The sequence below is a fragment of the Natrix helvetica genome, assembly GCF_964273705.1.
Source record: "Natrix helvetica genome assembly, chromosome: 4".
In the NCBI taxonomy this organism is placed as follows: domain Eukaryota; kingdom Metazoa; phylum Chordata; class Lepidosauria; order Squamata; family Natricidae; genus Natrix; species Natrix helvetica.
In genome coordinates, this window is record NC_138550.1 from 55,649,900 (window position 1) to 55,675,551 (window position 25,652).

The 25,652-nt window shown below is 36.6% G+C and overlaps 1 protein-coding gene across 2 annotated transcripts; it reads left to right on the forward strand.

Moving 5' to 3' along the window:
- The first annotated feature begins 6,900 nt into the window (after positions 1-6,900).
- ETS2 (ETS proto-oncogene 2, transcription factor) lies at positions 6,901-24,264 on the forward strand. 2 transcript variants are annotated; one of them, XM_081952961.1, is made up of 10 exons: positions 6,901-7,834; positions 12,066-12,137; positions 16,970-17,084; positions 17,700-17,819; positions 18,177-18,377; positions 19,164-19,247; positions 20,145-20,387; positions 20,820-21,087; positions 21,591-21,705; positions 22,803-24,264. In XM_081952961.1, the coding sequence occupies exons 2-10, from the start codon at positions 12,066-12,068 to the stop codon at positions 23,016-23,018; spliced, it is 1,434 nt and encodes a 477-aa protein (XP_081809087.1). In that variant the 5' UTR covers positions 6,901-7,834; the 3' UTR covers positions 23,019-24,264. The 2 variants fall into 2 exon arrangements, with proteins under 2 accessions (XP_081809087.1, XP_081809088.1); XM_081952962.1 differs by lacking the exon at positions 6,901-7,834 and adding an exon at positions 7,989-8,190.
- Positions 24,265-25,652: the final 1,388 nt, after the last annotated feature.

Sequence of the window (25,652 nt, forward strand, 5' to 3'; positions counted from 1 at the left end):
ATTTTGAATCTAAGTGTAGGAAATCTTCTCATGGGATAGTCTATGTACCAAAGAAAAATCGATAAGAAGATATCTACTAACACAGAATGGAAAAAAAGTGTTTTAACTTTGGAAGAATTTGAAAAGATTTATTTTTATTTATTCATTTAATTTTTATCACATCTTTATTATTTAATAAGTATGTCAAAGCTGTGAACATACGTAAGATTTCTCCCTACTCCTATTTTCTCTACAATAACAACCATGTCTGGTGTGTTAGGTTGAGAGAGAGTGATTGGCCGAAAAATCACCCAGCTGATTTTCATGCGTAAGGTAGGACTAGAACTTAGTGTTTCAGGGTTACTAGGCCAACATCTTAACCACTATTCCAAACTGGCTCATACAGTATTTTGTAATAATGTACTCAGAAATTTCTCTGAGAACTGTCTGCAACCATTAAAAAAGTTTATAAGAGGAGATAGAAGAGAATACAACTGAGGACCATGAATTAAAAAAGAACAAAATACAAGCATGATATGGAAACAAATATGTTACACATGACTTGCAAATGAAGCTGACTGGAGTCCTAATAACTAAATGAGACACACAAACAATAAATCAGAATGACTGGGGCACCTTTCTTCTCTTGGAAGTGGTATATTATAATCATGAAGAAATTCATGAGAAAAGACAAAAACAAAATAAAAAGTTACTGCAGCGACTTTTGGTTCTCTATTTAAAGAGAATAAACAGCAAGAGTTTTAAAAACCAAAAGGAGGTACACAAAATTGACTTACTTGATCAAGGTGTAAAAATATACATGATGTTCTTTCTTACGGATCTTAATAGGCTTTTCTTGACCACGACTTAATGTATTTAAAGATATTTTTTTTCATATAAGATATAGGAAGAAGATTTTGTTCTTGTATTTTCAGAGAAAGTGATAAGCTATAGTGTTGAAAGTAAAGAATTACAAAGCTGGCTTATTTGAACAAGGTTAAAATGCAGATGTTATTTCTAGTATGAGTTAAACTTACAAAGGAAGTTCAGATAGACAAAGAGAAAATGATAAATTAACTTGTAGACACTATTTGAAGGGATTAAAGGTCAAGATTTTTAATTTGTTGCTGTTTGTGGTAGATCTTAATGGAGTTTTGTTAACTAAGTTTGACTGACAAAGCTTTAAAGATTAAACATAAGGGATAAGAAATGGGAAGAAAAACATTTTTGTTGTATTTTCAGAAAAAATGATAAGTGACTGTGTTCAAAGGTAAGGAGGGAGAAATTGATTTATTTGATTAAGACTAAGCATATATTGTTATTTCTGCTAATTCTTAATAGACTTTTGCTGATTGAGTGACAAGGCTTGATAATTTATTTATAGATAAGAGTTGCGATATGGGAAGAAGAGACCTTTGGTTGAAATGTTAGAGAAGCTGATACATTACTGAAATTGTTTGTCCTTTCTTGATAAAGGGGGAGATTTCTTTTATGTATCTTTTTTTCATTTTTCTTTCTTTTCTTCTTTTTGCATTTTTACACTTTTTTATTTTTCTTAATTTCTATTAGTTTTTTAATCTTTGAATTCTTAACCTTCAATAAAAATATTAAAATATAAGCTTACATTATTTCATTCATATGTGTACTTATTGTTTCCTTTTGTACTTTAACTCAATACAATTATTTTTAAATGTTTTCAGTATATGTTGTATACATTTGTTCATTTCCAAAATCATCTGAGTTATAGTAATTGAAAAAGCAGCCTGGATAACATGGTAGGTTGTTTTTTTTTTAAACTAAGGGCCAACTGAGAGTTCTGAATATGGATAAACTTTGCAGTGGGGCAGTTTTCCCAATGCCTCTTGCCATGTTTGTAGCTTGCAATGGTGCTAAAGAGTAGCAAATTCCAAACAAGTTACATATTTTGAAGTCTGCAGGAACTGGAATCCACTACAGTAAAAGGACATTTCCTTAACTGCTACTATTTCTAGCCCATTCATATACAGGTAGTCCTTGACTTACAACAATTCATTTAGTGACTGTTCAAAGTTACAATGGCCCTGAAAAATGTGACTTATGACCGTTTTTCACAGTTATAACCTTTGCAACATCCCCATACTCCTGTGATCAAAATTCATCTGCTTGGCATGATATTTATGACTGTTATTGTATCCCAAGGTGATGTGATCACTTTGTGCCACCTTCTGATAAGCAAAGTCAATGGGGAAGCCAGATTCACTTAAAAACCCTGTTACTAACTTATCAACTGCCGTGATTCACTTAACAACTGTAGCAAGAAATGACATAAAATGGGACAAAACACACTTAACAATTTTGGGCTCAATTGTGGTCATAAGTCAGGGGTGTCCAAACTTGAGAACTTTTAAGACTTGTGGACTTCAATTCCCAGAATTCTGGGAGTTGAAGTCCACAAGTCTTAAAGTTCCCAAGTTTGGACACCCCTGTCATAAGTGGAGGATTACCTGTATTGTACTCAGAATATCCTCTCTCACATAAACTAAGAATTTTACAGAAGACCTGCTGGTCTTTTGACAGAAAGAAGAGGAAAGTGAGTGAACCAAGAGTTCCTTTCAGTGGGGAAATGAACCAACCACAAGTTCTGCAGAGTTTTATTGGAGCTGCACAAGACCATGGAGAAAGAGCCAGAAATAAATCTGCTCAAAAACCTGACAGCAAGTTTCTCAAAAAATCCCGAAACTAATCCAGGATAAGTACAGTGATTCTATAACATCTTGCCTCTCAGATAGATTGGGTGTATGTAACTATGTTCTGTGACTGAAAGAACAGAGAATTCCCACTTCATGGCTGTTTATAACAATTGCAACAACCCTTTTTTAAGTTTCCTCTCTACTGGCCTTCACATGCTTACTCAATACTGTACAAACTACTCTGTAAGAGTGCATTGGAAAATAATGTATATATTTTACAACATTATAATCCTAAATTGATTTCCCAACAATATTAATGGTATCACTATTTAGTGACCCAAGCAGCATTATTCACGTCAGCATGTCTTAAAAATACATAGTTGAAGCCATATCTAATCCATGAAATTTAACTACAGCAAGAATAAATGCCATCTGTTGCAAACTTCTGCATGATAATGAATGGATTCCTAAGTACTGGGATTTGTGCCTCTCAATACTTTAATTTGGAGAAATGATGTCTGGTTATAAAGTGCACTGATACCTTAAAAAGGCATATACATTTATCTCTTGGAAAGCTCCAGAATTGAATCAAACAGCTAATTATTTCGAGGATGGAGTGGAAGAGAGAGATTTAAACATTTTTTTCCCTCACAGCATCACATAAGCAAAAGAAAGAACAAAGAACTCCCATTCTGCCATCTTATCTTTTTTGACAGCTGCTTCCTCAGTATAAATGATGGTATAATTGTTCTCATCAGTCTTATAATTAAAATCACTATCCAGCTGATGTACACTTTGCAAAGGCTTCCCTTATGAGTTTGCCAGATGTTGCCTTATTAGATCAGAACTTTGCTACTTTAAGAAAGTTCTGTCATAATCATCAGTACTTTTGTGTGCCTCAGTTAATGTTTGTTGGCATAATCTTGATTGTAGGCACTTGAGAATAGGAATCAGCTCTCAGATCTCAAGGGGCTTATTCCGCACTATCTGGTACCTCTACTATTGTACTTAGCCTTCATATTTATTCTCATTCAAAAATTATGTTATAATATTTAGCACACATGTACTGTGAATGAAAGAATAACCCTGCTGTGAGGAGGAAGATACTCTTCTAGATGTTATTAAAGTTATTGTTCTTCCTCCTTGATTTCTCTTTCAGAAGAGACTAGATAATATGCATTGAAGACCACATGAAGAATTAACAGTAAGTATTTGCACCCAGTTTTTGAAACAGTGTAAAATTAGCTCTGGTTTAGTTTGATCTCTCAATGTCTATTTATTAATAGATCAGCTACAACACATCTGGAATTGCAGTCAAGATAGCCTTTTTGTCTGAAGGCTTGCAGCTTTGCAGAGCCTGTGGGCAGTTTGTTTTCCCATTGGCAGGAACCCTTAATCCACATCCCAGCTCCGTTCTCTTCTAACAGTTATGCCACCATAGCATTTTTTCCTGGGCATTTTCATGTCAGCAGAAATAAATAATCTGATGGGTTGCTGTAAGAAGCTTTGGAGGGATTGAGGAGTGGCAATAGCAACTATGTGGAAAGACCCACAGCCTATGAATGGATAGGAGTAAAAACCGCCCAAAAAAATTCTGAAGTCCTGTTTCATCTAACCGGAGTCTGGTTAAATATTAAAGCAAAAAGTAGAGCTTAAATTGTCTTCCAGGAATCAGAATGACAAAATACCTCCCAGTTATTTATTTATTTCATATGGTGTAATAGAATACATCATTAACCATTGTTTTTATTTTCGATATTCATGCTGCTCCTACTTGCCAGAAGATCTTTGTGAAGTCCAGCAGCCAAATCTGATGAGCTCCCCTTCTGTCCCCTCATCTAGATCATTTATGAAGATGTTGAAGAGTATTGAGCCCAAGACAGAATCTCGAGGAATCCCACTGCATGCTTCCCTAGATGTAGAAGTATGTAATTTCATTGAGAATCACATGTTGAGTGTCATTGGTCAGCCAACTGCAAATCCATCTGCTGATAGTACTGTTTATCCTACATTCTTCTATCTTACCAAGTGGTCTACTTTGTCAAATGCCTTACTGAAGTCCAAGTATACTATACCCATAGCATTTCCCTGATCCACTAACTTATTTACTTTATCAAATAAGTGGTCTGTTTTCAACAAACCCTTTCTATGCCTGCTGAAAAATTGCATGGATCATGTTTTTTTCACACATTATAATTTTGTGGTTAGAAAAATAAATAAGGTATCCAGTGACAGGAATAAAGTTCTATTACCAATAGATTGTGGTGTGGTCTGGCATAAAATTCCACAAATCAGTAGGTTGACAGTAAAAGTACTTATAAATTGGAAATTGGGGTGCAATGTAGACCAGCTTACTCATGGTGCTACCCTGGACAACATGACTTTGTCACCGCTAAATATTCTACACATTCTGGACAATGGCAAGCAGGAGGTAGTTGCTAACACTTTGGAAGGTAGACTCAAGATTCAGAAATATCTTGACAGACTTAAACATTGGGCCCTATCAGACAAGATGCAGTTCAGAAGCATGAAAAGTAAGGCAGGAAAAAACAAATGCACAGGTATATAATAAGAGATACCTGGTTCAACAGTAGTAACTGTTGAGGGATCTAGGTGTCCTAGTGGAATACCACTTAAATATGAGTCAGCAGTGGCTGCAGCTACCCAAAAAGCCTAGGCTGCATCAACAAAGAAGTCGCATAAAGATCACAAGATGTGATAGTACCACTTTATACTGCACTGATAAGACCACAGTTGGAATACTGCATCCACCATGATCACCATCATACAAAAAAGATGTTGAGATTCTAGAAAAATGCAAAGAGGAAGAATAAGAGGTCTGGAGGCTAAACCATAGGATGAATGTTTGCATGAACTAGGTATGTCTAGTCTAATGAAGAAAAGGATGAGGAGTGACATAATACCAGACTTCAGTCAAGCTAACTTGACAGGCTGTCACAGGGAATTGACTTATTCTCCAAAACATCTGAGTGCAGAAAAAGAAGCACTGAGCTTCTCAATGAAGAAAGTGAAATGCTAACAGTAACAAAGGAAAATCAGAGCTACTCCATTTCTGGTCTGATTCAATCTTTTCCAGTAAAAACAAATGTAAATGTTGAGATCAGAAGGAAGAGACATGATTAAAGACTAAAACTGATAATATTTGATCAGGAAATGCTTCTTTACTTTAACTTTCTGGGACCAAAAGAAACTATCTGATGGTCTGACCAAGTCATTGTATATTATCTGAAAACTGCTGAGAAACTATCACGCATCATATAACCACAGGATGAGTGAAGCAGGGCAAGAGAACATGATATTAAATATATAGCTTGCTTCAAAATTAAGTATGTATGCTAGACATTGCTGTATCTACCTTGTGGACAAATTATCCACCATTAAATGGAGAAACCAAATGTTGGGTCTTATTGATAAACGTATATGAACAAATCTCCAGAGTTTTAGAAGAATCTAAATGTACAAATATATCATATAAAACATGTTAATTTTCAAAAAGGATTTAAACTGAATCCAGGTAATTAAAGGTTGGATAATCTAATATCTGCTATGGATAGGTGGTTGGAAAATATTACTCAAAATGAAGTGAAATACATGGAAGAATAATGTTTGTTGAACAGGAATTAACATGGCTTTTGCAAATGTAACTTTTTACAGTTCTTGAAAGTATCATGAAAGTGAATGTTAGGGATTTCAAAGAAAGCCAAAGGTAGTACTTTATAACACAAGTAATGTTATAATCTACTACAAGTAATAGATGGATATTTTATGTATTTATTCGTTATACTTTTAATTGATCCAATAATCAAAATTCCCTAGCGAATGACAATTTATCTTCATGACATCACATAAATCCTGATAGTCAAAGTAGCTTTTCCCTTATTTATTCACTCTATTCAGCGCATGTATGGCCACTGACTTTTGAACATTTTGATTTTGTGAGCAAAGCTCACAAAAAGTTCATTAGAAACTCTGAAAGTTTGTTTGGATTTGTATAACATGCTAAGTCATTAACCACAATTTACAAATAATACTTGGGTTCACACAACACAATAAGCTAAAACCCACACAAACTTTATGATAGCCTAGTTCAGACTACTGGGCTAAACTAGTTCCTGAACCAGAAAATTTATACAGATAGTCCTCGATTTACCACCATAATTGAGCCCAAAATTTCTGTTGTTAAGACATTTGCTAAGTGAGCTTTGGCCCATTTTACAACCTTTCTTGCCATATTTGTTAAGTGATATAAATGAGTAATTCTGTTAAGTGAATATGGCTTCCCCATTGACTTTGCTTGTCAAAACAGTTGTGACCCATGACCTTGGGACATAGCAACAGCCATAAGTATGAACCAATTGCCACGTAAATGAATTTTGATCACATGATCATGGGGATACTGCAAACTTTGAAAAACAGTGTGCAGTTGTAACTTTGAAGGGTCACTAAAAGAACTATTGTAAGTCGAGGACCACCCTTATTGTACACCCAATTGGATAAAACGATACAGCCATGCAGTATAGAAAAGAGATCTTAATCTCTCTGTACGAAGCTGGCAGATTTTTCTAAGGTACCCCCAACCGGGTCCCCTCCAGATGTATTCAACTATCGCTCCCGCCATCCCAGGCGCAAATCTGCCTCGCTGTGCCGGCTGGGGAGATCGGCGTTCCGGTTCTACACATCTGGCGGGCACCCGCTGAGCGAAGCCAGCCTCCGCGGCTCCATCTGCCTCTCCGAAGGAAGCGGAATGTCTTCCTGCCCTCGGATGGGAGGAGGCTGGCTGGGCCTGGCCTAACCGCTCCGCCTCCCTCCCTCGCCCCGTCAAGAGCAGGCTAGCCCAACACGGGTCAGGTCGACGCATTCGCTCGCGGGCCGCCGGCCAAGACTGCCGAAGCTGACGCGCGCTCCGTCACCAGCACGTTGCCTTGTGCCCTGGGCAGGAGCCTTTCCTCTTCTTCCGGCGACGCGGCTTGCTACGACGAGGCTTCCTCCGCTCCCTTCAGCCGCTTGAGATAACAGCGCTTCGTGGGGTGTTGTTTTCCGGATGCGTGTTTTCGTCTGACGCGCAGGGATATTTAGGGGTCCCCGAAGGAGGCTGGGACAGCTTTCGCCGGCGCGGTGGTGACGGGACCGCGCGCCTCGTGGGATTTCGGCTCGGCGGCGTCCAGGTGAGAAAGGGAGGAAACGGGCCGCCGAATCCAAGAGGAGACGTGGGAGGCAGGAGCGTTTTGGGAGGCGCGGACGAGCCCCCGGCCGGGTGGGGAGGAAGGCATGAGGGAACAAGCGGACTCCACCCGCCCCTTTTGCCCAGGACGCGCTCCTCTTCCATCCAGGTTTCTGCTCGGAGGCTGATACACTTTTGCCCTTCTCTGGAAATGCGTGGGCCAGAGGCTTGTGGTAACATAATCTGGTGCCCGCCATCCGCATTGGATTACAACTCCCATCACCCTGAGCCATCAACTCCAGCCCTGATGGAATTGTGTTTCAAACGTACCTGAATGGAGGGGAGGCTGCTCCATTTAGTGTATGTGGCTTCGTGTTGTTTGGATAATCCCCGGTGGAGATGTAGGGATGTTTGTTTTATGGTTTTCTAGATCCCTACCACATATTTGTCGAGCGACCAAAAAAGCTTGTTTGGGGAGAATGCCTTAGATCCCTCGGTTTGCCCGTAACTGACTATGAGATTGTTTAAAAGAGAGTTTATTAGGAAAGCGTTTAAAAAGCTATATGATCAATTCTTATATGAGAACCATTGGATTTCCCATGCAATTGTTTTGGCCAAGGTTTTTTTTCCCCCTTGCTTAAATAGAGGCTCACTTTCTAAACAATATTTGGATGATTTATCATGAAATGCCTGAATTATGACCCAGAAAGGAAACTCCAATGTGTTGATTGTTTTTGTCCAATGTTCTGTTTAAGAATTTAAAAAGTGAATGTAGATTGGAGGCGAAACAAACGTTGAAGTAGTTCACAGTTCTTATCAATCTAATGAATATTGTTAAATTCTAATTAGGGGGCTTTTGAAAATTTGTATATTAGTAGTTTTCTCACCATATGTTCTCTTTCCCAAAAGTGTCATATGTAGACATGACAGGGAATGAAGTCCATTTAAGAGTTTTGTTTTTGTGTTTGTTCATGTGTTAAGGAGTCAGAACTGTTGAATTTCTTAAGATGACTTTAGTGCATATCTCTCAAACCTATAATAGGTATGTAGGCTGTTGGATGCAAAGCAGTGTTGTATATTCACCCTTATATTGTGTAATTATTGATTGAGCCTTAAAATGTAGCAAGTTGGAGTGTTGTATTGGAAAGTATTAAAGTATTGAATTATCAGTAAAATCATTACTGAATTTCCAGTATTTAAATTCCTTTTGATCTGTGATATAATCTGATAGGGTTTCTCAAATAAACACAATTTGAGTTTAAATACCTGTTTATGCTAATGAGGAAGATAACCTGAAATTACAGTACAAGCATTTGTTAATTAATACTTATTCAGGGTGAGATCACTTATGCATAACTGAATTTTATGTTGTTTACTTGCAAGTTTGACTACTTGGTATATAAGACAAGCTGCTGCAGGCTGCCAGATCTGGGCTGTGACAAATCTGAGAAACTCTTTACTGCCCTCTGGTGGCCATCCAGAGATTTTCAGTCCAGATATGGTAATCCTAATTACATGGCAGCTAAAACTGGTAAACTCAGGGTTCTTGGGTTTCTGTGCAATAAATAATTTCCAACTGGTATTTGATGGATTTTCTTTTCCCATGCTTTTTTCTCTTTTTGTTGGTTTGTTTTTCAGGGTCTGCTCTCTTTTGTAGTCTTAAAATGTCACATGCTTTTTAATTGCATCCTTAATTAATAGGATTAAAATAGGTCTTCGGTGGCATAATGGAGAATGTTTAATTGATGATTCTGTTTAATCCTGTTTGTGTGTGTGTGTGTGTGTGTGTGTCAAACAAATATGATCCATACTTGGAACTCTTATTTATGCCCTACAGCTTACTAGTGGGCATTACCAAACTACAATAACTGAAAGCTTGTTGTATAATTAGGTGTTCATGTATTTGAAGATGTTCAAGTTATTGTTAGGAAATCATGTAGCATCTTTTTGAGATTCATTAAGCTATTCTGGTAAATACATGTGTGTGTGTGTGTGTGTTTTCCAGAACTATGTCTCCAAAATATTAATGCTGGGGATTATTGTGATGGTGAGGGGGTCAGATAATTATATAACCAACAGAAATCTGTATTCTGTGTTGTTGTACAAAAGAAATAGTCAACACTGAATATACCAGTTTTTGAATAGGTGTAGATCATATTGTAGTTATATGACTGCTGAAGTTCAAAAGGATTAAACGTTTGAGGCCAAACATTTCAAAGGAGGAGGAGGAGGAGCAGGAACAGTGCTATAGATATTTATAAATTTGTAGAAAAAAATAATGGCAGTGGTATTTTTACTAGGATGAGATATACCTACCTGAAAAAGTTGCATTTTAATCCAATATACAGTGGGACCACGGGTGCCGACCGTAATCCGTTCCAGGACTTTGGTCAGCACCCAATTTGGTCGTGACCAGACGCAAAACAAACTGTGCATGCGTGCGCACACAAAAAATGGCGCGGAAGGGAAAATTACTGCAGCAGGGAAAATTGCCGCGGCTGTGTTTATTCGGCACCTGAGGATATGTTCATTATGTGAGTGAAGCATTTAGCAGATTTTTCAGTCGGCACCCGAATTGTTTATCGTTTGAGCCGTTCGAGACCCGAGGTCCCACTGTAATGGGTTTTTTTAAATATTCCATATAATTAGAGCTTCTTTTAGATTTCAGCAAGGTAATCTTCATGTTAAATATTATTTTGATAATTTCTGGTTATTTATATATGTATGTATACACAATAGTAATAACAGCAAACCAGCTTAGCTTTCATTGTCAAAATATTTTCACTAGCCTCACCCCTCTCCCCAGCAACTTTTGCATTCTCTTTATATAATGGGTGTGATGCTATGAAGAACTACAAATTAAAGTTTATGGGATACTGATGGATTTAAGAATAATAAAATCAAAGTGATATTGCCCAAATCTGATACCCAAGAGTTAACCTAAAACAACAAAGCATTATGATAAAACATATGTCCATTGTGTCAAACTGAACAACCCCCAGCCCCCCCAAATGACTTATGACCTTTTCATTCAGTATATTCTTACACTAAATATAGGTATTCAGATTTTAGCTTAACTCCATCAACTATAGTTTTAAGAGAGATATTTTTTTAAAAAATCACATGTCTTATTTGGCAGTATTAAATACAGTGTACTATCATTTCTTTTTATTGTACTGGTGGCGGGGTTCTGATTGTGAACATATTATCCTTTGAAGGATCTATAACAATACAGGTAGTCCTTGACTTACAGCCACAATTGAACCCAACGTTTCTGTTGCAAAGTAAGACAACTGTTAACTGAGTTTTGCTCCATTTTACAACATTTCTTGACACAGCAGTTAAGTTAGTAACACAGTTAAGTGAATCTGGCTTCTCCATTGACTGTTTGTCAAAGGATTACAAAATGTGATCACAGGACCCTGGGAAACTGCAGCTGTCATAAATACAGGCTAGATGCCAAGCATCCAAATTTTGGTCACATGACCATGGGGATGCTGCAACAGTTATAAGTGTGAAAAATTGTCATAAGTCACCTTTTTTAATGCCGTTGTAATTTTGAATGGTCACTAGATGAATTGTTGTAAATCAAGGACCACCTATATAAAAAAAATTGGATTCACATCTTGGTGTCAAGTGTGAGTATCCTAAGGCATGGGTCCTCAACCCTTGGGTGGCGGACCAGAACTGGTCCATGACCCATTGGGTCATTGGGCTGTACAAGTGGTGGTTGAGTGCATGTGTGCACAAAATCATCCCCTCTTTCCCGTCCCCACGCCACTGCTGCTGGTCTGTGGGGCCAAAAGGGTTGGCGACCCCTGTCCTAAGAAGTTTGTCTAGGGATAGTGAGAAGGAGGGGGGGGGACCTCAAACCTTTGACCTACATTTGTTTAAGATTTTTACTACTATATTAAAATAATTTTCATTGTAAATTAAAACAGCCAAGCCTTATGCATTAGTCTGGAAGAGAATTCTTTTCACTTTCAAAGTAATTCCACAATGTCCTATATGAAAATGATTTGTCTTGTTCATCCTTTATTTTAAAGATGGTTTACACGTAATGGTAGTTTGACTACACATGTGTATTGTATGTAAAAAATGGTTCATAATGAAAGAATTCTCATATCGGTATATCTTTGTGAGTTTCAACAGATGCACTATTTGGATATAACCATGAATTATTATTTTTATTTCATTTATAAACCAATAGTTTTGTATTTTGTTTCTTCTTTTAGATGAATGAATTTGGAATTAAAAACATGGATCAAGTAGCACCTGTTTGCAATGTATATAGAGAATTGTTCAAGGTAAGCTATGAAGGAAAAACAGATATGTATAGTAAAACCCAGCTTAAACCCTGGACAATTCATATCAATTTAATGTACAAATTATGGGATTGTATATTATTCTATGCCAGCAATAATTAATGGTTTCAGTGAGTTATTGTTACTGATTTAATAAGTTACAGAAATCTACAGTGTCATTTTAATGCTAATTACATTTTTTAAAAAGGAGAACAAAAGTACCGTGTTTCCCCGAAAATACGACAGGGTCTTATTTTTTTTTGACCCATGAAATATGGCCTTGGGCTTATTAGAGGGGGAGAGCTTATTGTTTTGGGGTTGCCAGGTAGCTGCTCCCTTGCCACCGGGCTCCCAAAGAACTGGGCACAGCCTCAGGGGCGAAGCAGCCATGAGGTGACCATGCTCATAAGCAGCCACCTGGCAAACCCCCTCTCCAGCCGGGAAGAGCACCATTCACTGACCTAGGGAGTATCCCTAAGGCGCCAAGCCATGTGGCGCTCTGCCTGCCCCCCAGCTCCCGCAGCTTGGCACATTCGGGATACCCCCTAGGTCAGTACATGGAGCTCTGCCCGGCTGGAGAGGAGGGTTGTGCAAGCGTCTGCTCCGCCCCCATCTCGCATGCCTCCCAGCCTCACTATGCCCTGGGCCAGCTGTCCTTGCAGCCACCACCGAGCTCTGAGCAAAACTTCTTCTCCGGCTTCCAAACTCCGGAACTCGGCTTCCGATTCTTCCAGCAGCAGCAGTTCTAGGAGTGTTTTCTATGGTTATGGGCAGGCAGTCGGACGTCTTCTTGGATACATGTTCAAAAACGTTAGTGCAACATGCACTGACCTAGGGGGTATCCCGAATGTGCCAAGCCGCAGGAGCTGGGGGGTGGGCAGAGCGCCAAATGGCTTGGCGCCTTAGGGATACTCCCTAGTCAGTGAATGGTGCTCTGCCCTGCTGGAGAGGGGGTTTGCCGGGTGGCTGCTCGTCAGCATGGTCACCTCATGGCTGCTTCACCCCTGAGGCTGTGCCCGGCTCTTCAGGAGCCAGCTTGCAAGGGAGCAGCGGCCTAGCAACTCCCCCCTCCAGCCAGGAAGAACACCACTCCCCAACCTAGCAGTATCCCGAAGGTGCCAAGCAACGTGAGTGCCTTTCTTCCACTCCCCCCCCCAGCTCCTGCGGCTTGGCACCTTTGGGATACCGCTAGGTCGGTGAGCGGTATTCTCCCTGGCCGGAGGGGGGAGGTTGTCCAGGGGGCTTATTTTTGGGTGGAGGGCTTATATTTTTGCCCACCCGAAAAATGTGGCAGGCTTTAGTTTCAGGACATGTTGTATTTTCAGGGAATCACGGTAATAAGTAATGTTTTCAGTTAGCAATTAACTCTTGCCTGGTCATCTCTACAAGAGATATCTAATATGTCACTGATATAACTAAAAATTATTTTCATATCACTGTTGTAATATCAGTTTCATTATATATCATTTAATGGTCTTGATATTACTTCTATACAATATTTATATATAATTTTTAAAATATCAAATTCATATCTCCTTGCTTTGACATTGTAATGTAATCTTTTAAAATCAATTAAATATAATTAATTATATAATATGATTAGTTATATTGAAAGACCTTCTGTCAGTATTGCCTCAAATTCAAATTTCTTCAAATATTTTTTTACAGAATATGTACTAGAAAGTAGTTATTTCTAGTTGGCTTAATAGTAAGTGTGGGACTATTTGTTCACTTACTTTTGACTTTTGATAAATTCTTATTAACCTGGGCTATGTCACTTATTGACAGAGCTAGTTGTAAAGCATCTTGTGGGCCTAACGAATGACTCCCAATTGGCCTTGAGAGGGGCAGGCCCATCACCGTGGGACTTTTCTCGGTACTTTAAGATTTGGCAATTTACCATTAATCCATAGCAGCTCTGGCATAGGCCATAATATTTTATTAGAGCTGGTTGGATCTAATCCAGTGTTTTTCAACCTTGGCAACTTGAAGATGTCTGGACTTCAACTCCCAGAATTCCCCAGCCAGCATTCGCTGGCTGGGGAATTCTGGGAATGGAAGTCCAGACATCTTCAAGTTGCCAAGGTTGAAAAACACTGATCTAATCTATAGAAGTTTTAAGCTTGCTCATTTTACTGTTTAATTTCATGTTTTAAACATGCAGAATACTTTTGAAGTACCGTATCCCTTTTGATCTTACAGAGTGTTACATTTTTTTCCAGTGACTCAGTGTAAGGGATCATTTATTTACACAAAACAGAGGAGTTTCCAGATTATGTTGAAAGTGTTCGGCCTTTTCTCTAAATATTAGTGATGACTCAGATCTTTTTATCTATTAACCCTGAAAGAATTTGCCGTTACTATGGCAGTTATCTAGCTTTCTAATCATTTCATTTATACAGCAAGTTGCTTAAGTTCTTGAAGTTGAACTTTGTAACTTGTAAAATCCATAAGAATAGTTTCATTATTCTAGGCTGAAACATTTTGACTAAATTTTACATAGCTCCTTGGGTCACTCATTTAAACATTACCGTATATACTTGAGTATAAGCCGAATTTTTCAGCCCACTTTTTGGGCTGAAAAATCCACTTCGGCTTATACTCCAGTGAACAAAAAATCCGTGCGACCACCGGCTGCCCCACTCCTCGGCTCCCCCGAACCGTCTCACTAAAGCTTCGCAAAACGAACCGGAAACCGACGGACGCACATGACCCCACTAGAGTGAAACGCCGCCCACACTTTCCCTTCCTAGCGTTTTTCCCCCCTCCCGTAGCTCTCGCAATCCGTGATGGAACTGATCGCTGAAACCAGGTTTTGCAAGCGGAGGAGGAGGAGTAGTGCCTCGGGAGCGGGTGTCCTGGTCAGCGGGGGAGGATCCGAGGATGCTGGTAGGGGGTTTACAGCAAAGAAGCGGGATGGAGTGTCAGGGGAGATAGATAGATGTATGTAAAAAAAGTACCGGTTTTCTATTCGTGTTTATGTGTATACAGTCCCATCGCACTCCTCTTTTCCACATGCCTCAATTAAAGCAATTTTATTGTTATCTAGCTGCTGCATTTCCCAGCCTCGGCTTATACTCGAGTCAATAACTTTTTCCAGTTTTTTTGGGTAAAATTAGGGGTCTCGGCTTATACTCGAGTCGGCTTATACTCAAGTATATACGGTATATGAATTCTATAATAACTCATTAGAAATTTAATATTAAAATGCCCAGTGGTAGTGTTGCCTCCTTACTTTGATAAGTGATTTATAAAATAATATAGATTAATATAACAACACAATCACAATGAGATATAAATTGCATTTTGATATGCAAACCGAGGTGCTTCAGACATACATTGCACCAGAGTTTCTTGCATTTATTTATTTGTATCAGGATCAGGCTATTTGAAAAACCCATCATCCTATAGGACTCTGGCCATACTTTATGGCCCCTAAAAATAGGCTCATTGCCTTAACAGCTGTATATATTACTGATGAGATATTTGGCATAATCATGAAAAATTATTATGCAGTCTGAGAAACCTCTCCTGAACACAACTTTTTTAATATTTGTAATTGAATCAGACAATTAACATAATACATAGTTCATCCTTCTAACTATATATGGTGCCAGTCATTTAAAGGCATTTAATACAAGTTTAATGTATTTAATACAAGTACTGATGCATATTAGAAATGCAGGTCTTTAAATAGCACCAAAAGGCCTGAATAACTGAGTCCAAAATGTATTAAATGTTATCAGAGGAGCTTTTCAAGTCTCCAAGTCTGTATATTTCAGGAAAAAATCTTAAAATCTTTGTGTGCTGTTAGTTGATATTATGGAAAGAAAGTTATTTTTTAGAAATGACTCAATAGCATAGAATGCAAGTATCCAAATTCTTCCTCAGTGACTTATGAGTTCCACTAACATTTTAGAACATGTATCCAAGAGATTTTCTGAGTTGGAGATGATAACAATTTTATTTATTATTTGAATTGATTTAATTTCTATAGCCATCCATCTCAATGCATAATTATGGGCAGCATGCTTAATAAAACATAATAATTTACAACAATACTACAAAATAAATATATATGGCATCAAGTAAAACTTGAAACGAGGCTCTTAACTCACTTGGGAGCCCAGGCACACAACCAAGTCTAGACAGCCTTGTGAGTGGTCGATAAGAGTCGGGGTCATCCTGACCTCTGAAGAGAGACTATTTTAGAGAGCAGGTGCTAAGACAGAGAGGGCAAATCTTGTGGTTCCCACCCACTGACATTCCTGAGCTGATGGGATCTGCAACATTCTCAAACTGCCTGATGAAACTGGACAGGTAGAAATGACTGGGAGATGTTCCCTAAGATAACCTGGCCTCAAGCCATGAAGGACTTTAAAAGTGATAGCCAGGACATTGATTTTCACCAGAAACATACTGGTAACCAGTGCAGTTCAGGAAGATCAATGTTAAATATGTCAAATATCCAACACTCTAACCAGGCAGCCACATTCTGCAGAAGGTTGAAGCTTCCAAATACTCTTTAAAGGCAATTACTAGAAGAACACATTGTAGTAATCCATGAGAGAGATCACAAGGGCATGAATGACTGTGAACAAAGCCTCCTGATCCAGAAAGAGTTGTACAGAACCTAAGGTGGGCAAAGGCACCTCTGGCCATCGCTGCCACCTGCTCTTCCAGAAGGAGCCATAAGTCCAAGAGGACCCCTGTACTGCACACCAGGTCACCTGGGGTATTGCCACAAATTGAAATGCCACATTTGCTTTGTCATAATATATTAAACTTGCTGTGGATGTAATAAGACACTCACTTTGATGTTTTTTATGTTTCAGCGCCAAAATGCATTTGATAGCTTTGAAGGTGCTTTGTTTACTGGATTCTATCCACCACTAAATGAAGATCAGACTCTTCAGGAAGTGCCAACCGGCCTTGATTCTATTTCTTTTGGTAAAGCCTGTTTTTATAAGAACTTTTGTCATGCTAATTAAAGGTTCCAAGTCATTTACACAAGAAATTAGGGAGGAATCAATCTCCAGATTATCAAAAGTCATTGCAAAAGTTCATATTTTAGAAATGTTTATATAGAAAATAATTTGATTGTGCACAAATCTTTGTAATCATTATGTAGCCTTAGTTGTGGTAAGGAATAAACCAGGACAGTGGTCACCAACTGGTGGTCCTTGAGAAAATTTTGGTGGTCCTCAGAAAAATTCTTTTCATTTTTATATTGCACTAAATACTATTTAACTTTTTTTTAAAAATCATATTAGTGGTCCACGGAATTTAAAATTATGAATGTAGTGGCCCCTGAGGTCCAAATGGTTGGTGACTGCTGAACTAGGAACTATTATTGAATCTAGCTAGGATTTCCAATATTTTCCAGTATTGAAAGTTACAGTATCCAATATTTTCCAGCTTATTCAAATAAACTGACTGGATTTATTTGATGTTAGACATTCATACACTATTACACCAAACAAAATAAAACATCTGTTCTTTTTCTGCAGATTATTTTCTCTTTGTTCTTGTTATATTCAACATTATGATTCCTTTGCTTTTCAGAATCAAGCTCTTCTGAATTGCCACTCTTAACTCCATGTAGTAAGGCTGTGATGAGCCAGGCCTTAAATGCAACTTTCAGTGGCTTCACAAAAGAACAGCACAGATTAGGCATTCCAAACAGTAAGTGGGGTTCTTTTCTTCCTTTCTAATATGGATTAGGCTAAATGATTGTTGTATCTTTTTTCTCCTCCTAATATAATAAAATATTTATTATACAATTTTCTTATACTAAACAATTACTTCCAAATATTTTCATCACAATAATGCTAACGTTCATATGAATTTACTTAAGATTGTATTTTACATATCTACAGTTGTAAACTGAGTTAAATATTAAAAGCTTTAACTCCAAAAAATGTGTGGATTCAGGTGGTAGTAAAAGGGATAGTAGCTATTATATTTTACCGTATGCTACTACAACTTCTCTTGGGGAATTTTTTTTTTTGATAAAGTAATTTGTTTTCTTACTTTCTGCAGATCCCTGGCTTTGGACACAACATCATGTATGTCAGTGGCTTCTCTGGGCTGCCAATGAATTTAGTTTAGTAAATGTGAACTTTGAGAAGTTTGCTATGAATGGCCAAGACTTATGCAATCTGGGAAAGGAACATTTTTTGGAACTAGCACCTGATTATGTTGGTGACATACTGTGGGAACATTTGGATCAGATGATAAAAGGTGAATAAGCTAAATCAAAGTGATAGCTGAATATGCAGAATACACAAACCAGTTATGGCAATATTGAGAAAACACTTGTAAAACTTCAAAGTGAATTCTAACTTGCTATTTATTTATCATCTAAAGGAGCTGGAGCATTTGCTTCCTGTACTATTTGAGATTATCTTAATACGGGAGTTCTTGTCTGCTTTGATTAAGCCAAAGACATAGATTGGAACTGGTTTAAGATGGATTCATATATTGTGTTAAGGCAGAACCAAAAGTATGTGGTCTTAGCTACAAACATACTTGGAAGCAAATGCAGCTAATCCAATAAAAAACAGCCTTAGTCAGGAAAACACACATTGTGACTTTAGACCAATCAATATTTCTCAATTAAATATAAAGATTGCCATTGTTGTGACATCTTTAAAGGAAAGGAGATATTGTTTTACGCTATTGAAAGAAAGGATAATCAGATTAATACTAAAAATGTAAAAAAATACATGCATCTCATTGACTTAACCCCAATTTATAGATTTATATGTGACTCTGTACAGCTTACAATAAAATAGATAAAATACATAATATAAAATTATATGTTTTATTTTTAGAGTTATTAAGTTGGACTTAACTGTGATCAGTTAAAGCTTTTTAAGTTTTATTACATTAAATAATTTTCAAAATGGCAGGTAATTTTGCCATAAAAATATAGTTTGGTGAAAATGCTATCTCTCATAAATGACACATTGTCAAAGCAAATTCTCCTATTTAGGTATATATTTAAACATCTTTGTTTGTTTTCAGACAATGAAGAGAAGCCACAAGATCAATACATGGAAAATTCTCACCTTACTTCATCTCCACATTGGGTCAACAACAATTCTTTAGGTAAATTTAATTTCAATAATCATAGTATCAAAATTAGAGGGTGCAATTTCCGCTTAATGTGAATAAAGCTTCTAGTTTAATATCTGTACTGAACAACAGCAACAACAACTGATCTTAGATTAGGGCATGTAAGCTACAAAAAACTTGTGGGGTTTTTTTTGTGTTTTTTTTGCTGGGGGCATGTCAGTGGAAGAAGGAAATGGACAAAGAGAAAAACATGGATAAAGTTCAAAATACCAAAATATGTGCATAGTTTGGTGCTAGAAACTTGCAAAACAGGGACTTTGAAGAAATGGCTTATATTTTAAACCAGAAGCTGATATTTGAAATGCAAAATACCAGAAGCTGATATTTGAAATATCTTACGTGATGTTAGTGACCAGATATACATACTTCGTTTTGACAAACACTCCATACAGTATAAAATATACAGTGTTTGAGTTGGATCAATAATATCATTTGTCATTAAAAATTAGCTATTATTTCATGTATTTGTGAATATTAAATAAATATATGTTAAATATTAAATAAGTATGGTGTATTCAGTTTTGCTTTGCTAAAATTTTAGAATCAATAAAAACATTTAACACTACATTAACTCACTTAAATTGAAGTACTAGCTGCTATAGATGCTTTAAAGTATATAAAAGCAATTGTAGGCATGGAAGTGCATTACCGTAGTTATACTGGCAGGAGACAGATTTATATTATCTTTGCATTTCAGCTGCTTTCCTCTTTCAGAAACATATGAAGATTGTGCTTTGTTTAGTTGAGAATATGAATAATGGTGGCATTTATTCATAGAGTGTCACTATATTTTATTCAGGAAAGTTGTTTAATTTGACAGTAGAAGCTGAAGGATTTCTAACCAAAGTTTTGTGGATTATTTTTTTTTAGGCATTAATGTTGAACAAGTGCAGTATTGCACTCAAGTACCCAGCTATCCAAAAACTCTAAGTTTCCAAAAAGCCAGAGTTCTGGGAGATGTATGTCAGACAACAATTGGGCCAAATCTTGTTAATCTAAAACAAGAATTTCAGATGTTTCCTAAAGCACAATTAGAGACTGTCAATGTGAACTACTGTTCAATGCATCAAGATTTCTCAAGAAATAATCTGAACTTGGTGTTGGATAATACAAGTAAGATGTCTATTTCCTTGTGTTTATGAGCAGTTATATATTCAAATACGAGGTTGCTTATTTTTGTTTTAATAGCCCACTTCTTTGTTTATGACTTAATCATAAAAGTGGTTTAATGGATTTCATAGAGTTAGTTTTGACTTTAAATTGATAATTTTATTGATTACATTTAGACAAAGCTACAGTAACCTGAAGGGGTTTAAACATCTTTGAGGTACGATACATTTTATCATACCAGTTCAAATTAGCATAATCAAATATATTTGTAAAGTTAAAGTACAATGAAATTTGGGGGTTGTATTCTGTAATTGCACTCCTAGTTCAATTATTTCGATGTTAAATAAGTACAATATTTTAAAATCCAACTTCAGGTATAATAGTTATTCATATTTAAGCAAATCTCTATTCATGCAATTTTCTCCTTTTGTCCAGGTAAACCTAGAGAGCATGATTCAAATGACAGTGGCACAGAAAGTTACGAAGGCTCAGATTCATTGCTACAGTCTTGGAATAGTCAGTCCTCCTTAGTAGATGTTCAACGGGTTCCATCTTATGACAGCTTTGAAGATGATTGCAACCAGTCCTTGTGTCTGAACAAACCCACAATGTCCTTTAAAGACTATATTCAAGAAAGGAGTGACCCTGTAGAGCAAGGGAAACCAGTTATTCCGGCAGCAATTCTAGCAGGATTCACAGGCAAGTAAAATATTTCCCTGTCCCCTTTTTTGTCTTTAGGCCTCCTTGTTTCATTGATGGTAAAGAGATTCAAATGAAAATTGTGTATGCTAAGACTCTTATTCAGGCCTCTCTGCTTAATCTGAAGTGATTGTTTTGATATAAAGGCCATAATTTCATAACATTGCATTGTCCTGTAATTTTATTTTTCAAATAAATTTGATTCAGTTGAAGTTGAATATGCTATAAAATCTAACAACATTTTAAGAGAGGAAAAAAAGACTAATTCAGGCAATTCCTGGATTTTCATTTTTTTAGAAAGAGCTTCAACTGTTATAATAAATCCCTATCATTTTACCATCTTTTTCTAATACAGATTCTGGTGTCTGGTTGATCTTTTAACCCAGAAGATTTTTAAAAGAATTACATAATTAATATGTAAATCTTGGAAACTAACTGACATTCTTATGAATTCTTGTTTCTTTCTGTGTATATACTTTAACAATTTATTTTGATATTGACAGGTAGTGGACCCATACAGCTGTGGCAATTTCTTCTAGAACTTCTGACTGACAAATCTTGTCAGACATTCATTAGCTGGACTGGAGATGGTTGGGAGTTTAAACTTGCAGACCCAGATGAGGTTAGTAATTCAAGTCATCCATTATTAAAAATAAATGGAAGTTTATAGCAGCTAACCGAGCATAGTTATAGTAGGCAAAAATCAAACTAGGATCAGGAAACTGAGTTTTCAATCTATTCTTGGCCATGGAAATTCACTGCGGGATTTCAGGGCAGTCTCTATATTTCTAGATAGAGATCTATCTTTCTCGGTCTCAGCCCAACTTACCTTATAGATTTGTTTCAAATGAATGAAGATCCTTAATTAAGCCACTTTGAAGCTCCTGAAGAAAAGGCAGGGTGTAAACTAACAAATTACACAGAGCCACCAGGAAGAAAAGGACCACTTCAAACATCTCATTCAGAAGTGATGATTTGTGATTACAGCTTCAGTTTCATATATTAATATGGAATTGTACAGACAAGCCTCTGATTAATTATGTTGTATACAGGACAGTTTACACGTGTTACAAACTTATAATCTTTTGTTTAATGGCCATTCAAAGTTAGGACAGCACTGAAAAAGTTAGTTACAACCAGTACCCACACTTGCGACCGTTGCAGCATCCCCACAATCACACAAATCAAAATTTGGGATTTGGCAACCAGCGTGTATTTATGATGGTTGCAGTGTTCCATAGTCACATGATTGCCATTTGCAACCTTCCCAGGAAGGTTCTGATGAGCAAAGTCAATGGGGGAAGCTGGTTGCTTAATCACCAAGTGATTCAGTTAACTGCAGTTGTTCAGTGAACATAGCAAAAAAGTCATAAAAGCAGGTGTGACTCAGTGAATGACTGCATCTCTTAGTGTTGGGTGTTCTGGTCCCAATTGTGGCAGTAAGTCAAGGACTATCTGTATACCCTTATTTAATTTAAATGCAAACCTTCAAGTTATGGAACTTCATATCCTCTGAAAGGAAGATCTGTTTTGAAGATGTACTAAATTAGAAAACAGCATGGGAATTGTGCTCTTTATTGAGATGTAGACTTTGAAGCTCCAGTAACTTTAAATAGTTGCTCAGTAGCTAATTTTTTATTGATACTGAGTAGAGTTTAATACTATTTCACTGGAATCTAAATTAACTACATTAAATTGTTTCCTTTCTTTTTCTGTCAGGTTGCAAGAAGATGGGGCAGGAGAAAAAACAAGCCCAAAATGAACTATGAGAAGTTGAGCCGTGGCCTGCGTTATTATTACGATAAGAACATTATTCACAAAACTTCAGGCAAACGTTATGTGTACCGTTTTGTATGTGATCTACAAAATCTGTTGGGATATACAGCAGAGGAACTCCATGCAATGCTAGGAGTGCAGCCAGATACTGAAGACTGAGCACCGAAGTCCCGCGAGCTTTGGATGCTAGAACGCATGAATGAATCTGTGAATTGAGACCTTCTGCATCAGTCATTGGATTTATCTTCTGACTGTTTGGAGTAGTACATTGTTGAACTCCTAAAAGAAGTGTTTTCATAATTGGGGGAAGAAGTGGATTCAATTTCAGGCAGAAAAAGAACTTATGTATCCAGCCTTTTCAGCAGTCCTTCCAGAGGTCAATCCAGTTCCTGACTAAACCTGAAGATAGCAAAATGCTCTGGGGCTCAGGGTTCAATTATGTCAACTTCTGTATAAGTAAGGGTGACACCCAGACTAAACCTATTGGAATTTCAAGCATTAAATCTCTTCCCATTTTACTGTTAACAACCCTGCAGACATTACATGTCATCATTTGTTTTATTGAGGGAGAAAAGGCTAGGTATCTTTTATTTAATATATGTGCCATATAAATTTACAAAGGGCATTCTTTTAGAGTTGTGTATGTTTCATCATACACATCTTGGAACCAGAAGGAGCAATGGCAGAGATTCCGTACAAGGACAGAAAAAATATACCATTTCAAAAAAATATGTATATTTATGTGTGGTGTGTACGCTTAAGCATGTTCATATGTTTCTCTGGCAGTGAAAAGCTCCTATTTAATAAATATTGTATATTGTAATTTAAAATCATGTAAACATCTGAAGTGGAAGAATGTGTTTCAATTCAAAAAAGCAGCTTTTACAGTATCTTGGAAGATTTTAATTTTTCAAGGGACTTTATATAAAATAAGCAAATGCCAAGTGCCCTGTCACAGAAGACTGTTTAAGGCTGACAAACACCTGAACTTTTATGGCAAGAAGCTAATTGTTCAGTCTGGGTCATAAAGTCTCATTTGAATGATGCTGTAACTGAAAATAGCAATGTCGCTAAAACTATATTTATTAATGGAAAATTACTTCTATGCATGTCCTTTAAAAAACAATTGAGATATATATTTCTTATTCTTTCAATTGTCCCTTTTCCATCCCTTTCATTCACTTATAATGAATTATCCTGATTAAAATAAGAATTCTATTTTTGGAGAAAAAAACCTGATTTCTGCAATTAGAAATAAATATATAGCAGCTATTTTTACTGCAAAAGCAAAAAGCTTCACTGGAAAACGTAATTTGTAAGAAAACATTTTTAATTTGAAAATGCTGTAAACTTACAAAATGAAGTTTAAAAAACATTGACTTTTATTAAAACACCTTGAACAAGGGCCACTAATTATGTAGTTATTTGTGTTTCAAAGTTGTTACTTAACTTCATCTTAAGCAATTCATTGATGAATCTCTAAACAAGACAAACTATATTTGCCTGATAATTCCAGTATAAATACAATCAGATTTATTTGCCTCTACAATGATTTCTGAAGGCTGTAGAAATTCAGCTACATATGTTCCATCTGGTCAGCATTGTTCTATGGAAAACATAGATATATACAGTATGTGCATGTACATACTTGGTTAGCTCTTAAATGAATAGATGCAGATTTTAGCAAGGGACATTATAGAAGTGAATAACAAAACATTGATAAATCCATAACTTCATTTTCATTCAATGTATTTTTAAATTGGAGAACTAAATCAGCTTAAGTTCTTGCTTCCAGGATAGCTTTGATTTGTTCTTTAAAAGCAATAATTCTAAGTCACATGAACTTTTTTCTAGATTGTATAAACATTGCCCAAGAAAAGAGTACTTGCTGTTAAAATACACATCAAAATACAGCTGAGGAAAATTTGAGAAGTTTTCCATGCATGCTTTCTAATGGCAGATGCATCTTGTATTTCATTTTACCAGCCTTCCATCTTTTTAAGCCTTTAAGAGTAGAAATATAATATTGTGCTCATTTTATTAGCAAGACCTTGTCACCTTTTATATGCCATCCACGTAACATATACTGTAGGCTTTTCTGCATGAGGCTTCATTTTTCCATGAACATATTGAAGGATCTATTTTTTAAATAATGGCTATTTTTTTATTCATATGCCAAGGCATATGATAGGTAAAAAAAAACTGGCAGAAACTTGTAAATCAACATTTGGATTTTTCTTATACTTCATGTCTTGCTAGATACTAAGCATGGAAAATGCTATATAACACCTACAAACTCTCACAGTTTTTAAAAAGTAAATCTTAAGTACAATTTTCAGTTAGGTGATAGGAAGGGGGAATTTAATCCAATCATTTTATTTCATAGTTTCTACTTTTGTAAATTTTAGTTTCTGTATAATGCAAAGGACTTGAAATAACATGCAGATTAGGAGATTCTCACATATGGTTACATTAGCAGACAAAAACATGCTGGCTGATCCTAATGCCAGTTGTTTTATTGTGCAAGATGTTTTTTTTAAAGGAAGTAACCTTTCCAATGAGCAAAATATGATCTATAACCAATTCACTACATCCTTTCCCAGTGTCTTTTATATTGGTTATAACACTGTACTTAAATTGAAGTCTATACTTAATATAATTACCTTAAATACAACCAGCTTAGTTCAGTAATTAATGGAGATAGTGAGAAAAATATCCACAATTTTGTTATTCCCTGAGCAAACTGACATTCTAGTAGCTATATAAATGCAGGAGAAAATAACATCAATGACC

Bases quoted from the DNA above. Each gene is read 5' to 3' on its own strand.
- ETS2 (XM_081952961.1), top strand. From the start codon at position 12,066: ATGAATGAATTTGGAATTAAAAACATGGATCAAGTAGCACCTGTTTGC. The intron at 12,138-16,969 runs GTAAGCTATGAA...TTTATGTTTCAG, and splicing joins TATATAGAGAATTGTTCAAG to CGCCAAAATGCATTTGATAG. The intron at 21,706-22,802 runs GTTAGTAATTCA...TTTTTCTGTCAG, and splicing joins AACTTGCAGACCCAGATGAG to GTTGCAAGAAGATGGGGCAG.